The sequence below is a fragment of the Lissotriton helveticus genome, chromosome 11 (genome assembly GCF_964261635.1).
Source record: "Lissotriton helveticus chromosome 11, aLisHel1.1, whole genome shotgun sequence".
NCBI lineage: Eukaryota > Metazoa > Chordata > Amphibia > Caudata > Salamandridae > Lissotriton > Lissotriton helveticus.
The window spans coordinates 802,358,529-802,381,031 of record NC_136072.1 but is presented as its reverse complement, the minus strand read 5'-3'; the positions used below and the strand labels follow the sequence as shown (position 1 = coordinate 802,381,031).

General features: G+C 39.9%; 1 protein-coding gene across 2 annotated transcripts in view; it reads left to right on the top strand.

Moving 5' to 3' along the window:
* Positions 1-22,503, top strand: part of LOC144791968 (uncharacterized) — a 157,893-nt gene that overhangs the window by 5,490 nt on the left and 129,900 nt on the right. For both annotated transcript variants that reach the window (XM_078666828.1, XM_078666827.1), the window contains exons 2-4: positions 14,100-14,166; positions 14,743-14,809; positions 15,404-16,509. In XM_078666828.1, coding sequence (XP_078522954.1) covers positions 14,100-14,166; positions 14,743-14,809; positions 15,404-16,509 — 1,240 coding nt within the window. The remainder of the gene's footprint in view (positions 1-14,099; positions 14,167-14,742; positions 14,810-15,403; positions 16,510-22,503) is intronic.

Here is a 22,503-nt window from a genome sequence, read left to right as displayed (position 1 = left end):
CATGAACGATGTCTAATCCGCAGCTTGGGTAGACTTTTCGGACAGCTTACTAGAATCTCGCCGAACAATGCTTACGCATTACTTCAGCGAGACCTAAAAAGAAAAGTGCTTCTTCGTGCTTTGCTATAGAGTACCTTAAAACAGGATACCTTTTGTTTCCTGCAAGCAAAAGAGGCCAGGACAAAAAGAAAGTACATGATTCAAATCCTGTTTGTCAGCTCCACAGTATTGACAGGGTGGATGACAGGAAACCCGTCCATCTTAATCCACATTATCACCCAGCAAGATGTACTTAAATCTAAATTTCATTTAAAATCTATGTACAAGAGGACATATAGATGTAATTGAATCTCACCATTTTTTACAAACATACAACCCAGCTGTAATCTTGGTAAACACTGTTGCAGATCAAGCTTAACATTTCTATTTTTGGAATGCTTTTTTTAAGTATGAATTTTTAAATTGGCTCGATAACACCTCATCATTATTTATGGCCAACTGCTGTTAACAATAAGAATATACAATTTTGAAAGCGTAGTCTTTTTATTGTCCTTAGCAAGTTACTGCTGGATTACTTTTTTCAATCCGTTTTCAGGACTCCTGAATAGTTGCTAAAAAAAAAAAAATTGAATTTGTTGGCATTAGGCACAGAAGAGAATACCGATCAAGCCCAGTTCAAGACGAATCATTTCAATAGAGCTGGAGAAACTTGCGCCAAGGTATTCGTTCCATAGAACAGATGCAATGTTAGAGATGGAAATAAACAAAGAAATCGACCTTGCTTCTCCTCCATATAAAGCAGTTGGAACCACACTAACAATATACACATTTGAACAGTGACTAAACGTCCCTCCTTCCTTGTGCATTAAAGAACTGCAAAAGGCCAATTCCTGTAGACTTTAATTTTACAGTTTCAAAGGTATTATGTTGGACCCAAGACAAATTATTTGAGATGTTTACACCTAAATATATATATTTTTTTGCCACCTTTAATTCTTCCCATTAAAAACCAAGTTTTCATTTCATTTAAATTAAAATGATGCAATGAAGAAGCTAAAATGTCCAATTATTTCTGTAAGTGGCCTAGCCCCCTGATGGCAGCTAGGACTCTGACATGCATCAACGAGAAGTGGTGCTCCTTTATAACATTTTAATCATGTAATACACAAATTTCAAACAATCAAAATCATAATGCATTCAGTATTATCATTTCATTTCACTTTGTTTCAGTAATACAAATATTTCTCATGTACAGTCAAATACATTTCAATAAATGACCCAATGCATTTCGGAACATTTTGTTCCTTCGCAAGGGGTACTGTTAAGAAAGAATAAGAGAAATAAAGGGAACGAATTAAAACAATGCCGTAGTCTATTGATCATTTACATAGGATTACTAGATGTTTAAATGCTCTTTACTGAAGTCTATTTATATTCACTGTTTATTTACTATGGTGTCAGGCAATCACTAGCGTGAAATTCAAGTTTAGTTATTTAAAGAGTTTAATAAAAATTCTTTGATTAACCTAGTTATTATTCTGGAAGTTTTCAAAAAGAAAAGTCTTACCATACTGAAAAGTATTAGTTCAGAATGACACGCGAAATGCCATATATTAGATCCAGCACAATTGAAATCTGTATAGGAAAATATATATACAACGTTTTAGCTCAGAGTTTAGTGTGGATTGATTTAGAGGTTCCCCAACTGATATGGGCTTACCTGTAAACTCAGTGTTTTTAGTTTCATAGATTGAAATGGCAACCTAGAGATATAAATAGGATAAATTCAAGTATCCAATTTTTTGAAAAATCGCTAACTAACGATAGCGGTACGTTCTATATAACTCACCTGCGTGAGCTGAAAGCCACTTTGAGTATTGATAAAAAGATGATATGGTCCAGTGGACACGGGAACTAAAAAATAAGAAACTATCAAAATTAGCTACTTAAAACTAAATTAACTGGCCGATTACTGGATTTACTAGTTTGACTACGAGCAACTTACCCGTGTGCATGGGAATCCCCAACTATCAGCGTTATCTTCTCCGTGACAAAACACGAATAAAGAGTCCTTAGAATATCTCACAAGACGTGAACTCAACCAACGTTTACATGCTTCAACTTTAATACAATATCACCGCGTGAAAAGGATCCCTCGTGGTCTTAGGCTAGCAATTCGACCAATGTTATTCAGACTCAACAATAATCAGCAATTTATGGAAAAATTGTACTGTATCCTCAATAAATGTTCACTAGATTTGATCTTTTAATAGAGGAATTTTCAAAAACTATAAGTGAATTAGAAGAAGAAATTTACAATACGAAGCAAGAACTATCTGCTCGAATGGAAGCAGAACCATGGGGAAAATTTCTTGAAGATTTAAACATTCGTCTTGACAAATATGGAAAGGAATTGCAAGAAACAAAGCTACGCAAATTTAAGAGGGGTACCATTGATTATAAGTTGAATGAAGCTTATACATGGGCTGAGGTCTATGCCCAACGGAGATACAGTGGTAAACGACACAACCAGCCTCCTCAGAAGAAAGTGTAATTTCTGATAGTGACACCAACATCTCTAGACAACCAGCTAGCCATCCATCCAGTACCAAACCATCTGACAAGGCAACAGGTTCAGTAACATCAGAACATGAAGCTAGTAACACAGCATCTGCATCATCTTCTTTTTTAGAGAAGGGGGGGTGCAAAGCAGACCACCGGATCAAACCATTGCCAAACAACTCGAAAAAAGACAAGACGAGGAAAAGGAAAAAGAAAACAAAAAGAAAGGGTTGAGAAGCCAAGGGAAAATCTCATAGTCAACATTTCTAAACAACATTTGACACAATTTGAGGGAAATCTGTTGAACAAAGGCACTACCTTCGTAAGCACCTACCACACTACAGAACTGGAGACAGAGATATCATTTTTTAAATTCATGAGAGTCCTTTGCTTAAAGAATTTTTTCACATTTGTCACTTCCCATCACATCTAATGATGACTCTACCGTCCAATTCAAACCAAAATATACATTCATCGCTCCAATATCACATAAAAGTTTAGATACTTTCGAAACTCGTCAAAGCTGATTTAAACAAGATACAATACAAAAGAAATCTCAAAAATCTTTCACAAGCGGAATACAGTGCATTACAAGCATTGACCAAAAATGATGCAATTATAATTCAGAAGGCGGACAAAGGTGGAGGTCTAGTCGTGATGGATACGGATTTTTACTTGGCAAAGGGTACAGAGCACGTTATGGATCACAATACCTATACCAAACTCAACAGGGACCCTACTACTGACATAGCCAATACATTGAGTACAATTTTAGATCAAGCGGAAAAACTAAACTGGATCAACATCAACACCAAACGCTACCTTTGGCAAACTTTTCCAAGAAGACCAAAAATTTATTTTCTTCCCAAAATACATAAAAATCTAATGAACCCTCCCTTCAGACCAATAGTGTCGGGATGTGAATCGATCTTTGAAAATCTAGGAAGATTCATTGATAGTCATTTACAATCATTTATCCAGCGATGGCCGAGTTATATAGCAGATACATCTGACTTCCTAAGAAACTTGATGACTATCAACTTAGATTCAACCGAAAATTGGATCCTATGCTCCATAGACGTTGTATCACTGTAAACATCAATCCCTCATGCTCTAGGACTAGAAGCAATCGAATGGGCCCTGCTGAAAGAAGACAAATATGAAACATTGAATTGCTTCATCATTCAACTTCTGGAATTCTGTCTAGAAAATAGTTATTTCATATGGCAAGATGATTTTTATCTCTAACTCAATGGTACAGCAATGGGCTTTCCGGGAGCCTGTGTATATGCAAATATATTCATGGCCAAATTTGAAAACGATTATATCATGGCAGACCAAATGTGGAAAGAAGGCTTGGTATACTACAAAAGGTATATTGATGACATATTTTTAATTTGGAAGAACACACAAACATCACTAATTGGAAATATCCAGAGTTTAAATCCAGTAGATCCAAGGATTCAATTTACTTACCACATGGATAGAAATGTCATACCATTTCTGGATGTAATGGTTGAAATCAAAGAAAACCAAATACACACTAGTGTATTTAAGAAACCCACAGACAAGAACACTGCATTACTTCATGAGAGTTTCCACCCTATGGCTTTGATCAACAACTTGAAACGGAAAGCGATTTTGGATCCCTTTTTAAGGATAAACCACTCTTTGCCTACAAACGGGCAAAAAATCTCAAAGAACTTCTCACTAAACGGATTGAGAAACCGGATTCTGTGAAAACAAGTACTTGTAAAGGTACAACTAAATGTTGGAACTGTAAAAACTGTAATAACGTTATCACTGGTAACATCCTCTTACACCAGAGGACAGGAGAAAAAATTCAGTTACGACACACAACGAATTGCGATTCAGAACATTTAGTCTACATGATAAAATGCCCCTGTGGACTTTTATATGTGGGCAAGACAGAGAGGAAAATTAAAACAAGACTCTCTGAGCACAAAAGTAGGATTCGTAATAAAAGCACATCACCATTCGCACTGCATTGGATAGAACATAGACATTCAATAGCGCAATTTAAGTTCCAAATAATCGAGCAAGTACCACAGAGGCTTGGTCTAGACAACTCAAAAATTCTTCTTCAACGTGAAGTATTCTGGATAAAAAAATTGCAGACTCTTGCACCGTTTGGACTGAATGATAAATTAGAAATGAATTGTTTCCTCTGAATCTAAGCTCGAGACATACACGAGATCTAAAACACGCAGTTTGTTCCCATCACTAGTATAAGAGTATTCAACATTAGACAGCAACTAATTGATCACATAAGATTATCATGATATTCACCATCATGATTCACAACGCATCATGATAATAATGTCAAAGTATGTTTTTACTATGTACTTGCAACTTCATTGTCATGAAGATTTGTTTAAAAAATAATTCCCATCAGATTTTACTATGACAATTATCACTATGCAAGATAATTTATTACGAGAATTGCAATGTTTGTTATTTGAAAGCATAGGGGATCTTATTGTCTATGACGATTTGCCCAACAAATAATTCGATTCACCTAAAGCATTTTATTGTGATTTAATTTAAATATAACTTTTACCATTTCCCCCCAAAAATATATATATATTTTTTTAAACTTCTTCACATAATTCTTTCAGTGACTACTACTCAGAACTCATCAATATTTTCCACTCAATTATTTTCACTAATATAAGTGAACAAAAAAGATCTGGTTCACATAAACCAAAAAAACGTTTTTCATATAATAGTCCTTTTTCTATGACTATGATAATAGTTTTTCACATCCCATCTTTAGTTTTAGTTACTTTCTATTCTTGACTATGTATTTCAGTCTTTCTTCAGTTTTCATCTAGCATTGATTTTGTGAAATGAAAAATACGGAAAAGCTCTTGATCGATGTCTTTAAACAGAGTAGATAGCTATTCCCCTATCAAACCTAAATGAACGATCTTGTTCATATAAATAAAACCTGAATTGTAAATTTTGTCACACGACTGCTAGTGACGATCTTCTTAGTCCTATTTTAGTTTTGCGATTTTTTTTTTATTTATTTATTTTTTTTTTCCCCCCCCCTAGTCCCATGTCAGTGTTGCCTACTACTGATCGTGTTTAATAAACAACGAATACTTTTGAAAACTTCCAGAATAATAACTAGGTTAATCAAAGAATTTTTATTAAACTCTTTAAATAACTAAACTTGAATTTCACGCTAGTGATTGCCTGACACCATAGTAAATAAACAGTGAATATAAATAGACTTCAGTAAAGAGCATTTAAACATCTAGTAATCCTATGTAAATGATCAATAGACTACGGCATTGTTTTAATTCGTTCCCTTTATTTCTCTTATTCTTTCTCAACAGTACCCCTTGCGAAGGAACAAAATGTTCCGAAATGCATTGGGTCATTTATTGAAATGTATTTGACTGTACATGAGAAATATTTGTATTACTGAAACAAAGTGAAATGAAATGATAATACTGAATGCATTATGATTTTGATTGTTTGAAATTTGTGTATTACATGATTAAAATGTTATAAAGGAGCACCACTTCTCGTTGATGCATGTCAGAGCCCTAGCTGCCATCAGGGGGCTAGGCCACTTTCAATGTACATGAATGTTAGCAGGCATTAATCTGACATAGCACACATATCGGAATAGCAGGATTAATCTGTTAAAACTTGAGTGCGATTTCCACACACATACATTCAATTATTTCTGTAAGCCAATTGGTTTAAGAGACCATAAAATTAATTGTCCGCATATCATAGGATAGAAACGTCCCTTGATCCGAACATAGGTGCAACAGTAACCCCCTTGTTTAAAATAGCAGGAACATCAGACTAATATAAGGACAGTAACAAAGGATTTAAGATGCAACCTTGCTTAAGGCCATTATGAGCTGGGATTTTACCCAACAAGTAATTTACTGACCCCAGGAGGACTCTGGACCAATTCGCAAAATGATGGGAGATCAGCGGAAACAATAATCCAGATGGCATAACCAATCTTACATGTTTATGCCTAAGAATGGAATGATCAACAGAATCGAAAGCACTGCTGAAATCAACAAATGCCACGTAAACTTTCATTTTACACAACCTTAAATAATTTTTGGCAATCATGTTTCAGCACCAAATGTTATCCATGGTTGCGCATGCTATCTGACAGCCTGACTGCTTAATAGGCAGTAACCCAACAGACTCCCTATGGCTCTAAATGATTTTACAAACATTTGTAGAGCTTCCCAGTCACATCTGATAGTGCTATGGAGCAGCAGCTTATAGGGAGGTTTCAATCCCCTTTTTTAATAAAGGGGAATTATGTTGCTACCTTGACAAGGCTGGGGCACTGTTTCTGTCTTTAAATGGAGATCAAATACCGGCTTCAGGATACTTACCCATAAATCAGGAGCGGTTTTAACAAAGCAGGTGGGCATACCAACCGGACCCTGAGCGCAGCTAAATTTTAAGTTCGAAATGGCTTGGACAATTTCAATTTCATAAAAAGAAAATCCAAACAATCCCATGCCTGTTTTTGAACATCTAAGTCACAAATCTGTGGGGTCGGAGAAAGACACGTACAGAGCACAAAAAGGAGAATGCAAAAGATCTTTGTCTACTGGGGTCGGTGTTTTACTGTTTTACTGTGATCTCTACCCAAACATCTGACTATTACAAAGCGTTGATTTATTAATATTCCTTTCTAACTTAGATCATTTAAGAGCTCTTGACCTCTTAGGGATATACAGATGCCTATGATATAAGTTTTTTTATTTTCGTTTCAAAGGTGTTCCGAAGCAATCACAGGAATGCCTCAAGTTTGTGGACCTCCAATGATAAGGAAAGCACTTTAAACACCTCGCTCAACCAAGGCGATAAAACACTTTTTGGCACATATTTCCCAATATATACGTGGTCATGAAGAGATCTTAGTTCAAAACTAGGGAACTTTTACAACCGGGCAAAGATCTAGTGTAACAATAAAGCTAAGAATGATCTCACTAATAGTTAGGACGAACTTAAAAAATTCGTAACAACACATAAAGGCTAGTATTGAATAAAATATAATCAATAAGTGATTGGCATGAACCTCTCTGCCAAGAGAAATTACCAGTGCAAGAGATATCAAGCCAGCTATTGATCATGGCCAGATTCAACTCCAGAGCCCATGATAATAAAGTAGACACACACACATTCTTATTGGGAAAACAGGGAGATAAAAGGTCCCTGTAAGCATCTAATGCAGAAAGCCCATATTCCTATACTCAGAAGCAGTTATTCTTTTATCAAAATCACCTAAAACCAAAAAAATTGATTCTGGGTACTTGACTACTAAACTTTAAAGGGTCTATTACAAAGTAAAAAGTAATGAGTTGTATCATCAGTTCCCATGTAGGAGCAGTAAATGACCATAGCGTAAGGGAGAGCAGGTAAAGGTTGAGAATGTTTCCATCCAAAAGACAATCACAACAAAACAGCCAGTCCACTACTGGGCCAACCTCTAATTGAGGGGAGGGCAGGGGAACAGTCAACAAAATACTAATCTTAGTCAAAATCATTTAGTAACCAGGTTTCTGGTAAACAAAAAATGTATACTGCATCAAAAAGAGAATCCAAATTAGACACGTGCAAAAGAGTTTGAAACCCAGCCACATTCCAACAACAAAGTTTCCACTGGGAGCTAAGATGAAGAATTGCTTTCGAAAGCCAAGACCATTTGTTATCCTTCAGATCATCATCAACATCATCATCAACAACTTCCATACCTAATTTCTCCTTGACTACTCTAAGACCATTCGAATTAGCATCAGTCGGATCGGCTGCAAAAGACTTCAACCAGACGGAAGGCATGGTTTGAGCAGTACAGCTATATGCATGTAATTTATGAGCATTAGAGAAAGTAGTGCTTTGAGCGGTATTAGCTCCAGACCCAATCACTGGTAGAACATCAATGCCCATTTTTTAAAAGTAACTAATTGTGTTTCAATATTAAGGACGTTATAGATTCAAAAGAGAAGTGAACAATTGATGAATAGACCTCTTGATCCCCATTAGAATAAGGCCTCAGTTTTACCAGACCGATGTCTTGTGAAGAAATAAGCCTAAGATCATACATGTTAAAAACCATACTTAAAGTAGCCTGACGACTCAAAGGAAAACTAGTGTCAAGAGAAGGAAACGGGTTGATGAATATTAAAACACATGGAATTCTCAGGTGTTGGGGGTTCTTGCGCAGTCAACCTTTCAGCGAGTCTGAAAACTAACTCGGATATAGGGAAAACATTAATAGAATTAGGATTAAGTACAGAACTTTTCCTTAAATGAACAGAAGACACCCCAACACTAACATGCCCCTTATTGTCACACTCTAAATTTAAACCGCAAGAAGATGATACATTATTGCAAACAATCTAATATGATTTCAGTAGAGTTTTCTATTGGAATTGTGAAGGAGGCGGAGGACACTACGACATCAGGAGTTTCCTCTTACTCAGGCGAATAGCAACTCGAATTTGTCTCCCAATTTTCTTCTTAATTCTACAAAGTTTAGGATGTTTTTCTTCTTCTGGCCTTTCGCTATGACCGACTTGAGGGTATTTTCAATTATAACATCAGGCTAACGAAAAGCTTCCTGAGGAACATTCACGGTATCAGTATTTAAACAAGGCTGTATTTTTGTCATCCCCAATAAGGAGGGACTATCCGCAGTATTTAATTCACTCACACCATCTGACTTTGTGGGACACCTCAGGGATGAGTGAACATTCAAACAGAATTATCCTGAAAGCTAGTGTCTGAGATCATTATGGTTTCCGGGTCAGTATTTGTTTCTGGAGTATTTGTAAAGGATTTACCCACTGTAGAGGAGCAAATGACACCTGAACAACAAGACCTTGAGGACGAATGAACAGCTGAACCAGGATTACCTTGACCAAGGCCTATACCGTTACAAGAACAACTATTAGTAATAGCTCTTAACATTCACGATGAATGCTCTTGAACTATCAGCGTTACGCAAACAAATGATGGACAGAAAGGTTAATGAACCATCAAGAGATCTGAGTTAAATCCATTGTTCTTTTGCTCACCATGCCACCCCAGTTTAGACCCAGCCATATGCAAATCAGTCTTTACCCTGTTCCTCATGGGAACAGTCCAGCCCGAACTGCCAAACCAGGTACTCCCTGGACCGTAAACCAGCATCCCCGACCGGTTTCGGGGTTTTACCCCTCATCAGCCAGGCTAGCTTGAATCCAGTGGCACAGTGAGCAAAGGACCCACATATGTGCATACCCATCCCACATAGGACGAAAAGTGTTACGCAAACAAATGAATGAGACATGACTCTGTTCTTCATCGGAACAGTCCAGCCTGAACTGGCAGGCCATTGTTTAACATTCTGTCCATTCATTGTTCTTTTTGCATTTGTCAACCCGAGTGGGACGGGTATGCCCAGACGTTTGTCCCGTGCGCTCCATGCCACTGGAGTCAAGCTAGCCTGGCTGATATGGGGCGAATCACCGAAACCGGCCCCAGGATGTTTGTTTCCGGTCCTGGGAGGACCTGGCCTGGCAGTTCGGGCTGGACTGTTGCATGGGGAACATAGTCAAGACTGATTTGCATATGGCTGGGTTTAAACTGGAATGGCAAAAATGCATTGGATTTAGGCCCAGATCTCTATACCGGGGTGTATGTTTAACATTGTTCAACATTCTATCCATCAATTGTTCTAGGGCAGTTATTGGTTGTGAACCATCTGAAGAGCCTATTCGCTCCCCATTACTGTCCCCTGAGGGGAGCAGGCTTTCAAAGTATGGATCATAGTGTTGCTTCCTTCCATGCCCTGATCCAAAATCGACTGAGGGTGGTCTAAGCGAGATTTCTATTTAAGTTGCAATTCTCAAGAGGAGAAAGGAGGACAAAAAAATCCGATATAGTTCTTTTCTTTGCAGTGGAAGTTATATGGGAAGTCTCTTGCAAATTAGGTAAGGATGCAGCTCATGATGCCCAATGCTCTTTACTGGGAGGTTGGTAACAGTTCTATTCCACAGTTCTTTAGAGCACAAGAACATGTCCACTTGTAATTAAATGTATAATTAAATCCCACTTAAAATGAGATTATATTTCAAACAGTGACCTACTTCATTCTATTCTAAATTTAGGTATGGTTTCCTACAGCAGTCATTCTTAAATCCAACCCTGTTTAATTTCTGTGGCCTCTCTGGCCTGTTTAGTCGGATCGTTTGAGTTGGACCTAGTGTACTCCGCAGATGACACCCAAAAGAACATAAATATGAACAATGATACTTCTTTGATACAGTCCAATTTAATTGATTGCATCAAAGAAGTAGTTTAGTGGATGGAAAAGAACCGCCCGAAGAACATGGGTACTCATTTTAGGAGGCTCCTAGACAATTTGGACACGTCTGGTGACTTTGATCACTGAGATTATCCTACCCCACCAGACTCTCGTTATCTTGGGTTTATGTTTGATAGTAAACTAAAATTGTCTTCGCACATATTGCAAAGCTTTCATTGTCATGTTTCTTACATCTGTGTGTACTAAGGAAAATACAGCCATTGTGGCCAACAGATCATACATTTACAGTGATGCAGATAATTATGGGCTCGCATGGATTATTATAATGTATTACATCTTGCACTTCTTTAAATTACATTGAAAAAACGTCTGACCTTTAAAAAGATGTCAGTCTGATATACTCGAAGTTAGGTAGACAAGGAGGCAGTATAAATAACACAGAGGTTTAATGTAGATACAGAGTAAAAGCTGGTGTTCCCAATTAATTAACAGTCCAGGTAATTTTAAATCTATTATGACGAGTCCCAGTCTCTCTCATTCTTAGTCAATTACATTAACTGACATTCAAGAAACGAATTACATTCAAAGCACTCTGGGTATGCTACAAAGGCATCTTTGGAATATTCCCATCCTTTATCAAGGATTTAGACACTGTTGACATTCATAGGAGGAATTTGTGGTCGGCTGCAGCCTGTTTATTGACTCCCCCAAAGGTCCTTAAGTCAAAATCAGGAGAAAACATTTTTTCCTATATAACCTTCTTAGTGTGAAATTTTTCTCCCTTCTCACTTACACCTTACTGGCGATCATCCGGGATTCAGTGAGATGATAAAACGCATCTGTTTACTGGCTAATTGTATATTTTTGCAGTCTTAGTACAAGGATGCCTGTGCGCACTTTACATACAAATAACATATCATAACATATTGCGGTATACCATAACTCAAACTCTAATTTTCTCAAAAAGAAGACAAATGCAGAGAATATTCTGAGGTTTTCACCACATAGCTAAGATGACATGGCGAATGAAGGTCTTAAAGGAGGCCTAAAGTGACGCTGTGTCAGAACACAATTGCACGAGTAATAAAATACATATTGTTGCATGTGGGTCCCATTCTCATTCACCGAAATGAAAAGAGCGTTTCAAAATGCTGCCTTTTAACCGTAACTGTATAGTTAAGCTGGAACCTGCCACTTTCAGTCTGTTTAATTATATATTAAACTGTCAAAATTGGAAAGGTATGTTTACAATAGCGGATGGGCTTGGAACTCATGCACAACATTAAACTGTAGATTGATACCTGTGAATCAAAATAATGTTTTATCATCTGGTGGCCGTGAGTGACATAGAGACCTGTGCTTTGCGTTTTTTATTAAGTCACTGAGAATGTCTCAGTGAAAAACATCCCTGATACTCATGCTTACCCATCTGTAATTCTTTGTATCTGTAACTTTTGGTTCAACTTCGTCGGCCTATTAATTTTCTCCTAATATTGATGACCACTAAATTGTGTTTCTACTGGACTCAGCGTGCCCCTTTTATTCAAGATAGGAAATATTGTGCCAATTGGCAAAGGAAATAATTAAGCTGCTGCAAATTGATGATGATTGGAATAAAGTTCCATAAATTCAATTAAAATAAAACAAGCATTTACAAGTTAAAACGATTGACTACTGTATAGCATTTCACTTACTTCAGAGTAGTCCTCTAATAGATAGTAAGTAGTAGAATGGTGTTTCGTTGTGTTGTTGTAATGTTTTGTAATAGCTTATAATCTTTTTTGTAGTAATTGGTTATAACTAAGGGTGTGCAGTTACATAAAAATATCAGCGAGATTCCGCAAGCGTCCCAAAATCTGTACGGCGCGCTGATTTTTTTTTTTTTTTTTTGCATGGGGAGCTTGTTCCGCACGTGCGGCATCACACTGCGCATTAGAGGGCGATGCTTCTTTGCTATAGTTTGAATAGCTTTTCTACTTGAGCAGCAGCTTTCTCAGCGCGAACGAGCGCGACCACATGCTTTGCAAAAATCTCACCTGGTGCCGTTTAGCACCAGAGAATCGCGGTAGGAGATGCAAATTCTCGCTTGCCAAACTTAATGTTTTTGAGCTGCATGCAATAAACCCACCACCATGTGGTGGCTGGCGGAGTTTTGCCGCAACTCCGCATTACAGGTGTGGCGCAAAGTGGGCAAAACTCTGCGAACTGGGCCGGCGGAGCGGAATTTATTCACCACCTCTAGTTCTAACATTATTTTAATGCCACAGCAAAAATTAAGTGTGTAGCTCTAATTATAGATATCATCCTATTCTCCAGTTACTTTCCTTTACCAATGCACGTTCACCTTACGTTCTTTACTAGCCACTCCATACTGCTCTCACTCGCTGTGCGAAAAACAATCTGATATGGAGTAGGTGCCCATGCACATTGCCAATCAAGGTAGAAGCCACAGGGCCTCTTGTGCCTCAAAAGCCTTCCTTAAAAAAAAACAACTAAGAAACGTGCAAACGTCCAAGCCCAACATTGTATGGCAGGAGTATACAGGGCATGTGAATCTACATCATTACAAGCTACAAACAGATGCTTACATGGTACCCAACACTTTCCTTTCAAACTGTACACAAATGGTGGGACCTAGCAGTTCCTAAATAGGTTTGAGTGATTTATTGCAAGTAGTTTATAATCTACTTAGAACCAGGAATATAGTTCACTCATGTCATTGCATACAGGCATCAGTTTACACTTCTTGGAGAAAGTACTCGGGTTGCCAGTTGACTTGGAGGCACAAAGAAATCTGTGGCCTGCTGTATATCTTCCCTTTAGTATTCTCCCTCATCCCTGATGGAGATCCAGGGCACCTAAGTGGCTACGTGTGTGCATTGGAAGGTGTAAGTTCAAGATTGGGTATGGCCACGGCTTGCTGAGTGGTACAGATGAACCAGCACCAATATCTTCTTGTGCCTCTTAGGTGATGTCATCTCCTTTTTAATCTGTCTCAAGCATATTGCAGACCATGTGGCGGAGAACATGAGTCTGGTTTGCACAGGTAGTGTCTGTTTTGTCATGCGTCAGTTTAAAAACTGAAGTGTTTTTGCCTTAAATACTACTAGTGGCAGTACAGTGCCTTGCTGATAAATTATCGATCAGTTTGCAATATTCCTGCTTTCACTGAGTTGGCCTGTGTTTAATTTGTTCTTCCCATCTCCTGTAGAAGAGCGGCACCGGAAGCTCCTTGAGTACCTAGCAGCTAAAGGGAAGCTGAAACCTCCAAACCCAAAGTGAGTAGTTCAATACATGCATTTCCTCTGCTAAAACCAATGCCAGCTCTGCTTTGACTTGAACATTTTGTTTTATTTCTTTTTATGTCGTGCACATTGCACTATTCTACAAACTACTATATTTGTAGAAAACATCCACCATGTCGGGCAATGAAGGGCATTGTTTACAGCTCGGGGGGGTGGCAGGATTATCGGTGCTGCTGTTCTTAGTTGCTTCATTTTATGGTGTGAAGTTTTTGTTGTGTTATTTATGCTCTAGTTGCAGCATCTGCCTTCAATTTCCCAAGTAATTCACAGCCAATAATTGGAGGTCCAGGATTGTTTGACCTTCACTTGGCTCTTGTATACTTATGAAGCCTTGTAGCTCTATGCAGGATGTAAGAATTACTTTGTTTTAAGACAGTACTAAAGGAACGTTCTCTGGGAAGTTTTTGAACGTAATTTTCTTGACACCTGTTGTACTGCTTTCTTGGAGCAGAAGTACAGTTTTTCTGGTTTTGCCATATTGACCTCTTTAAGGTGGGATGCCTTGGGTGTTAAGTACTGAATTGTCTTTTCATGTTTACATTCAAATAGGCCCTACCTAAGAGATGCAACAAATCGTCCGCCTGCAGATCGAGTGCAGTCTTTTAAAGCCGGAGTGGTAAGTAGAAACCAACCTTCATAACTACGCATGATTTCTTTAAAAAAAAGTTGGTTTTTTTTTGTTCTAAAGGCCATCCACTGTTTGAATGTATTGAAATCCTGTTGAATTTATTAAAGTGCAATCATATAAGAACGGTGTAATATCTCAACTTTGCTAGTGCACTGGTGTGACATCTAAAGGCTTGATTTAGATTTTGGCGGAAGGGATATCTGTCACTGTTGTGATGGAGTAACCCGCCACTGAAATCTAAATCAGGCCCATAGAACTGAGACCAGCTCTGCACCATGCACCACAACCCTGACTTGTGACACTCTCTGATTTACCCTCATTTGGGCCCCACAGGGCTCTGCTGGTGCATCTCTATATTGACCTACAGCACACCGACGTTTCAGATCTGTGACTCCCACACATAAAGAGCCATTAAACTTAAACCCAGGTCATGCTCCTCTTCTGCAGTACACAATCTAGGCTAAATGTAATTGTCAGTGCTGTTTCAGTACTGTGACTCCCAGTCAGTGCCAGTATATTTGGACTAAATTGAAATACTAGGACTGTGAGGTTGTGCCTGATAATTTTTTTTTCTGTCTTCAGATTGTGCGCCAAAAGGAGAATCTCCAAATCTCTTCAGCAAAGCCAAAAAATGTATCTACAGAGATCCCTAAAAAAACAAGGGCCCCTGCCCTTCGTCCCTCCAAAACCGCTGCACCTGAGAAGTTGCAGAATGTGCCCCAGAAACCTGTGGTCAAAGTCCACTCCCATCCTTCAGGGACTTCCACAAGGAAGGCACCACAGAAAGGTGACTCCTTGCTGCAGCAAAGGTTGGGATCCACTCATGCCCAAGGGCTCTCAAGTGCTGCTGGTTTCAATAAGGCACAGTTGTTTGGAAAGCATGAAAGGTCCAAAAAGACCATGGTACACCCTGCCCCTACCCAGCAGAAAGTGAAGAGCCTTCCCAAGATTGAAAAACAGCCTCTGAACACTAAACACGTGAAAGCGCTAACTCTGGGAGTTTCCACCAATGAACAGGTTAGAGGGGTGTCTGCAGTGACCACTGCACGTATTACCGGACATAGGAACACTGTGGTCAGTCGCACAACTCTACGGAGCAGCACAGCAAGGAGCACAGGCAGAAATGGGGCACGTTGCACAGATGAGAAATCCAGCAGTCGCCAGACTTCCAAGGCAGCAGATCCTCCAAGGCATGCACAGAAGCCTCATGTTGCCACTTTGCCTCCACCTAGGAAGGCTCTGGCAGCAGCTGCTTGCAGGACTCGGCCATCAGAGAAATCGCAGCCAGAGAGGAAGGTAGCTAAAGTAAAGCCCATTGTGGGTGCTGCTGGGAATGGATGTTCGTCATCGGGCAAAACTTGGAGCACAATAAGGACTGAAAGGACCAAGAATACTGAGGTCACAGCAAGGCCGACTGCAGTAGGTTGTGTCACGAAGAACAACACTACTATGTGCTCCAAGCCCAAAACAGAAATTGTAGAGTCCACACTGCAGAAATCAAGGGACCCCATCTCTCGCCGGCATTCTCTGGGCACAGCAGACTCTACAGCCTTTGGCAGATCGCAGTCCAGGGGAGCTTTGCCTTTCACTCCAGCCCCATGGGCAGCCTCCGTGCCTCCCAGAAAGGCAGTTACTGAAATGAAACCAAAGCAAGATAGCAAACAGTTGAGTGCCAAGGAAATCCGCAGGTAAGAAAAGAAACTTGTACCAAGCATAGTTTAATTACTTCTATCAATTAACCTGTATCATGAGTGTGAATTTTTGGCCAGTGCTGGTTTTCCCCTCAACATCACTAAACCTGTTGTCATTATAAGGTCTATGCTCACCTCAAAAATAATGATGAATCTGCAAGTCCCAACAAGCTTCCTGATGTTGGGCAAACAACTGTCAGTGGCTGAAAGAAAACATTATGATAAGTAACCAGTTGACAGCTATAGTTCGGGCATGGTGTATAGCAATGGTAGTATGTGATCAATCAAGTTATCTAGGTATGGCTCACCTACATATGACATGTCTCAGATTTGGCCATTCACAGCATCTGTAGCTCTAAATCTGACTGGCTCCCAAGTGGCAATCTTGTGTGACTTGACAGAGACTGTACTTTTACATCCAGGGTCATCCTCCCCTAGGATGTAGTTGCCACTCAGTCGATGTGATTTAAAATGATATATTTTAATGCAGGAAGGTAAATAATAGCATGTGTACTTCTTAATGGATAAAACGGCTGACTGTCCCCTTCATCTCTTTCGGGCTGGGGTAGCTGTGCTATGAGTGTTGGAGATTTATGTTTTTAAGCAAGTAATTGGCCTATGAAGAGATAACCGTCTAAGGGCAAGTTTCATAGTCTGTGTCTATTGTTTGTGGACCTGGAGTAGTTTGCGGGCAGTGGATCTGAGGCATCATCTTGTGTTGCAGCCTGCTTAAGGCTTTCTCTCCGAACCTCTGCCCTGTAGAATTATTTATTTTACCCTGAAATTCGAATTGGCTTCTCCACCAGCTCTTTCTAAACGTCCTTCTGGAAATTGTACAACAGGTTCAATATTTGGTCTGAATGCTGAGTTATTTGTTTGCTGAAATTTTGTGTTTAATTTTTGACACTGCGTGCCAAGTAGTAGCTCAAAAACATAACTGTAGGAAAGTTTATGGAGTAATGAGAAGGCAGCAGGGGTGTTGCAGTAACCTCTGCCTCTCGGGCATAGAAACCTCATGGGTCCAAAAGACTTTCTTGCTCCCGAAGTTGTTCCAATACTTTAGATGCAACCGTAATACTTCTTGGCAGGTCGCCCCAGTCTTTGGCCGCTCAGTGTCCTAAAGCCCTATCCTGGGTTTTACCAGGGCCTGTAACCTTTATTTACTCATATTGATAGCAGCCCTTTCATAAACTGCATCCTTCCAGAATTCCCACACACCAATGAGCAGAGCAGTGATAAATCTCACAAAAGATAAATTTGGAATCCCAAACCAAATATTAAAGTCTGAAATTGTGCATGTCATTCTGTACCCGTTCAAAATACTTCACTGAATGAATAATTTTCTTGCGGTCCCTGTTTCCAACCCAATATCTCGCACGTTTTATCTGCCTGCAGTTTATGACATTTTGATATGACTTGTATACAGCACGCCTTGCCATTATGCACTGCAAATTGTTTGAATTTTTCATGAAACTTGGATTGCGCATTAGGTCAGCACCTATTTACAGACAGTGAAATTAGCATGCACTATGGAAGCATTCGCTCTGAACTATAGGAAGTGATGCCGCATTCATCACCTCAGAGAAAATGCAAGTTTTTCCTTTGGCAACCAATAATCACTAGGTTATCGCACTATTCTCATTAGTCACACCCAACAATCACCCTTGCTCAACTGCAGACAAAGTGAGAAAATTACTTTCAAATATATTATGCTACTACGCAAATAAAGACTTGCAATCATACAAAATGTTTTATTAAAAACAATTATAAAAAAGTTCTCAATTCACAGCATTAAAAACCAAATACAGGTATACATTAATCACCCAGATATATTACATAAGGGTCTATCTATACAGTCCATTAAAAAGGTATATAAATACACCAATCCTAAGAGGAAAAAGAGGATACGAAAGGATTAAAGAATATTAGAGAGTATATGTTCGTACACTTTGTCATTCACAAAACCTATCTGTAACAAAGTTAAATTAAGGTTGGAACACAATAGTAAATAAATATTTTATCTGTTGTGCCAGCCCACATCACAGGTTAGGGACCATGAGCGTCGACGCGTTTCGATGGTATCGTCCTGGACTACACCATCTTTATCAAGACCATCAATTAAACTCTTGTACTTTTTATATAAAACATCGATATCAAACACCTGTTTGGTCGAACCTCTCAAATCGTATCAGGAGTCATCGTGTTTTGTAATAAATGAGGATCTATTGAACAATACAATAGTCCTTATAGATATCTTATCCCAAGTCTGGGCCAACCCTTAAAAATACATACACCTCTGAGCGAATATCAGAAGACCAAATAGCCGAATTTCTTAGAGACATTCCTCCCCGCACTCTTACAGATCATGTGATAGAGCAATTGGATGTTCGGCATTTTTTTTTTTTTTTTGCATTGTTTTGTATAGCGCGAACTAGAACCGAATCAGTTATCAGAGCGCTTTACATAGCACCAGTTACGTTACATGAGGACACACTTTCATTGTTTAGGCACGGGGAGATTAAGTGATTTGCCCAGAATCACAGGGGGTTTTTGGCGTCGTTACCGAGACTCGAACCCAGATCCCCAGGTCCGAGGTCGAGCGCCTTAGCCGTTAGGCCAACCCCTCTCCCCATTATTAATGGCATTAAATGAGGCATGCAACTGCCAGGTGCTGCCCTTGGACTGGCGACATGCAGAGATTGTTCTGTTTTTAAAACCTGCACACCCACCCGAAGAACCATCGTCATATCGCCCCATCTCTCTTAAACATTTTGAGCCCAAGCTTTTGGGTAAAGTCCTCGCAGACCGCCTCCACACATCTATTCAGGACTTGATTCATCCTGACCAATCCGGCTTTATGCCCCATCGCTCCACCAGACACAACAGATGGCGAGTCCATAATTCTATAGCAAAGGCTTGTGGTCCCATAACATCACACCACTCATGGCTAGCCTGCGGGACGAGACAGCGATTTTGGTCTCACCTTCCGCTATCATTGTATGGGCGGTCGGCGATTTTTAAAAAAATGGTCTCCCTACCCCGTATACTACATAGGGTCCAGAACTTTCCTTATGATATACCATGCCCTTAGTCACACCTATTAACGTCATTCACATTAAGTTCTTGTGGAGTGGAGAGGCGGTCAGGGTAGCATTGCTCACCTGCATGCAGTCCACATACTGCAGCGGCATAGCGGCTGCAGACGTATATGCATATTATGCGGCATCCCACTTACTCGTCATCAATGAATGGTGGCACATCTCACCCTCGTATCCAGCATATAAACTTGATTATAGGGCAATGGAGCATAAACCCCTCCTCCAGCTCCTATATAACCATGCAAACAAAGATTTTTTGCCACCTGCCGGTAGAGTAGTGATTTGGATATGGAGATATATGGTCCAACATATAGGGTGGCAAGGCCGCATGAAGCCGCTATGGCATGGTACATATTTGCCCCTGTTGTAGCATTGGAAGGGTTCCAGAAGTGGGATCTGTTGGGTATATATATCTACATTGGGAGATGTCATGCGGGGCACTATCCTCAAATCTTTTCAACAGCCACAGACCGAGTTTCAATTGCACAAGACACAGTTTTATAAGTATCTCCAACTACAACACGCATTCAACCCCCTCCTGCACTGTTCGAAACTCTACTTGAATTTCACCCCCTTGAAGGAACAGTGCTCATGGGGAACATCGGGGCACTTAAAATACGTCGGATGTATCAGACGCTGACCACCTATGCCCACACCACTCTACATAAGACATGGGCGGCATGGTTAAGAGATTTACCAGACATGCCGGATGACGACTAGACGGAGGCCCTGGCCAGCCCCCAGGGCCTGGCGGTGTCCTCACCCTATCGCCTCTTCCAATTTAAATATATACATCGTATATATTAAACTCGATCCCGACTGGCGGATGGGGGCCATTCAGTCCCCAGTGTGTCTCCGCTGCAAGAAGGAGGAGGTGACTTTCATACACACCGCATGGAATTGTAGTGCATTACAGTCATTCTGGCTCAGAGTGGCGTCCTGTTTAGCTCGGGTCCTATCATGGGACCTCCCATTTGACCCGAGATTATTTTTATTGCATAGCACCAACAGGATTGGTGGGGACAAATATAAACAGCACTTACTCTTCCTGGCCATCACCCTGGCCAAGCGAGATATCGCACAGCAGTGGAAGGGTACGTCCCCCCCCCCGACAATTGGCGGATAGAAGAAGCCCCTAGATAGTTGCATGGGGGCTAATATGGCAGTCTTCCAGGCTCAGGGGTGTCCCCAGAAACACCGGAAAATGTGGTCCAGATGGGCGATTTATCGAGGAATAGAGTTACAAACTTTACCGCACACAGACCCCGTATAGAATGGCTCCGACTCCTAAAAGTTAAGTCCCTGAGCTTTCCAGATACTATTAAACTGTCAATGGTGGTCATATATATATCCTAAGTTAATCAATTTTGTGGGGTTTAAAATGTTCTGTGTCATGTTTATGTTGTGTTGCCTGCAGGTTATGCCGGGGTTCCAGTTTTTTACAAACATAGGTACCTTGGATTTATCCGATGTTCAACATGTTTACTGCGGGCATTGGACCATTATGTAACATGAAAACCTAATAAAATATGTTTCAAAGAAAAAAAATACATTCACCTCACAGACGAGCTACCTAATCACTGCCACGTCTTCCTGGATATTTCACAATGTTTCAATATTTAGTCCATTGACTGTGGAACCACCTACAGTCTTGAGGCCTCTGTATTCCGAGTTGGTGCCGATGTGCGTCCCAATACTGCAACTCTTCGTGCATTCATCACCTCAACAAGGCACAACAGGTGCGCCAGCCTTCGGAAAATCAGGAGTAATCTAGGGAACGGTATACTACAGCACAACTTGTGATGTCATATTGTGGTTGGAATTATTATTTTCTTATGAAAGCCATATGATGGGAAATTTTCTATATTTGCAGTTTTGTATCTTTTGATATTTTTTTTTTTTTACCTGTGACATTTTCAAGCTCCACATTGGTGTTAAAACTGTGTTCCACTATTAATGTGTTTAGCCTCACTTGTGAGTACCTTCCCAGATTTTACCCAATACTCTTTATTCAAGGACATTCTGACGAGGTGGGCTGTTCCATATCTATAGTCAGTGTTTCAGAGCTTCTCGATCATGGCTATTCCCAAACATTTGCCAAAAGGGCAAAAAACGTACATTTATGTCTTTGACGAAGGGCGCATTGGTGTTGCACACAAAAGATACATTGACTAATATAGGAAACCATTGATTTAAAGAAGACTGAATATCTAGAGCTGTGTGCTCTTCTAAACACCACTTCGTGCAATATTGATATTAAGAAGGTTTCCCTCAAAGACATGTTTAAGGCATTTGTTAGTTACGTAGCTTGTTTGGTGGGTACCTAACATTTCTTTGCAGTTCTTGAAGACAATTTAAAGCGAGTTCAGAAGGTATTCCCGAAGGAAATGTTAAAAAAAAAAAAAATGACGAGCACCACTGGCCATATGTAAGGAAGCCCCATCACAAACAACTGTTTAAGACATCCGTCAGGACCTCTTCGTAAAGGTGAGCCAGGCTGTCTTGCTCTATGTGAGACAGTAGGGAGGTACTCCTTTGCCCCCATCCTCTTCAGTGGGACTTCTCTTTCCCAACATTTGATGTCAGGGCCCTGGTCATAAAATATTTTTGACTAGACTTATGCAAAATTCTGAACACACGTACCCAGGGAAGGATGGAAGTAGTAAGCTGGCTCTGGATAGCATTGCTAACCACAAGTGACTACAAGTTCCATCAGTGCAGGACCACAGAAGTATCAATCTTGAGGCTGTAGCTCACCGTATTCCTGCACAGCATTCTTGTCCATCTGTAGCAGTGGCCACTGCATCAAGCACTGTTGCACCTGTAGTACTCTTACCACCTTCACTCAAGATCTACCAGCAGCACCAAGGAATCTCCAGTATACAGAACCAAT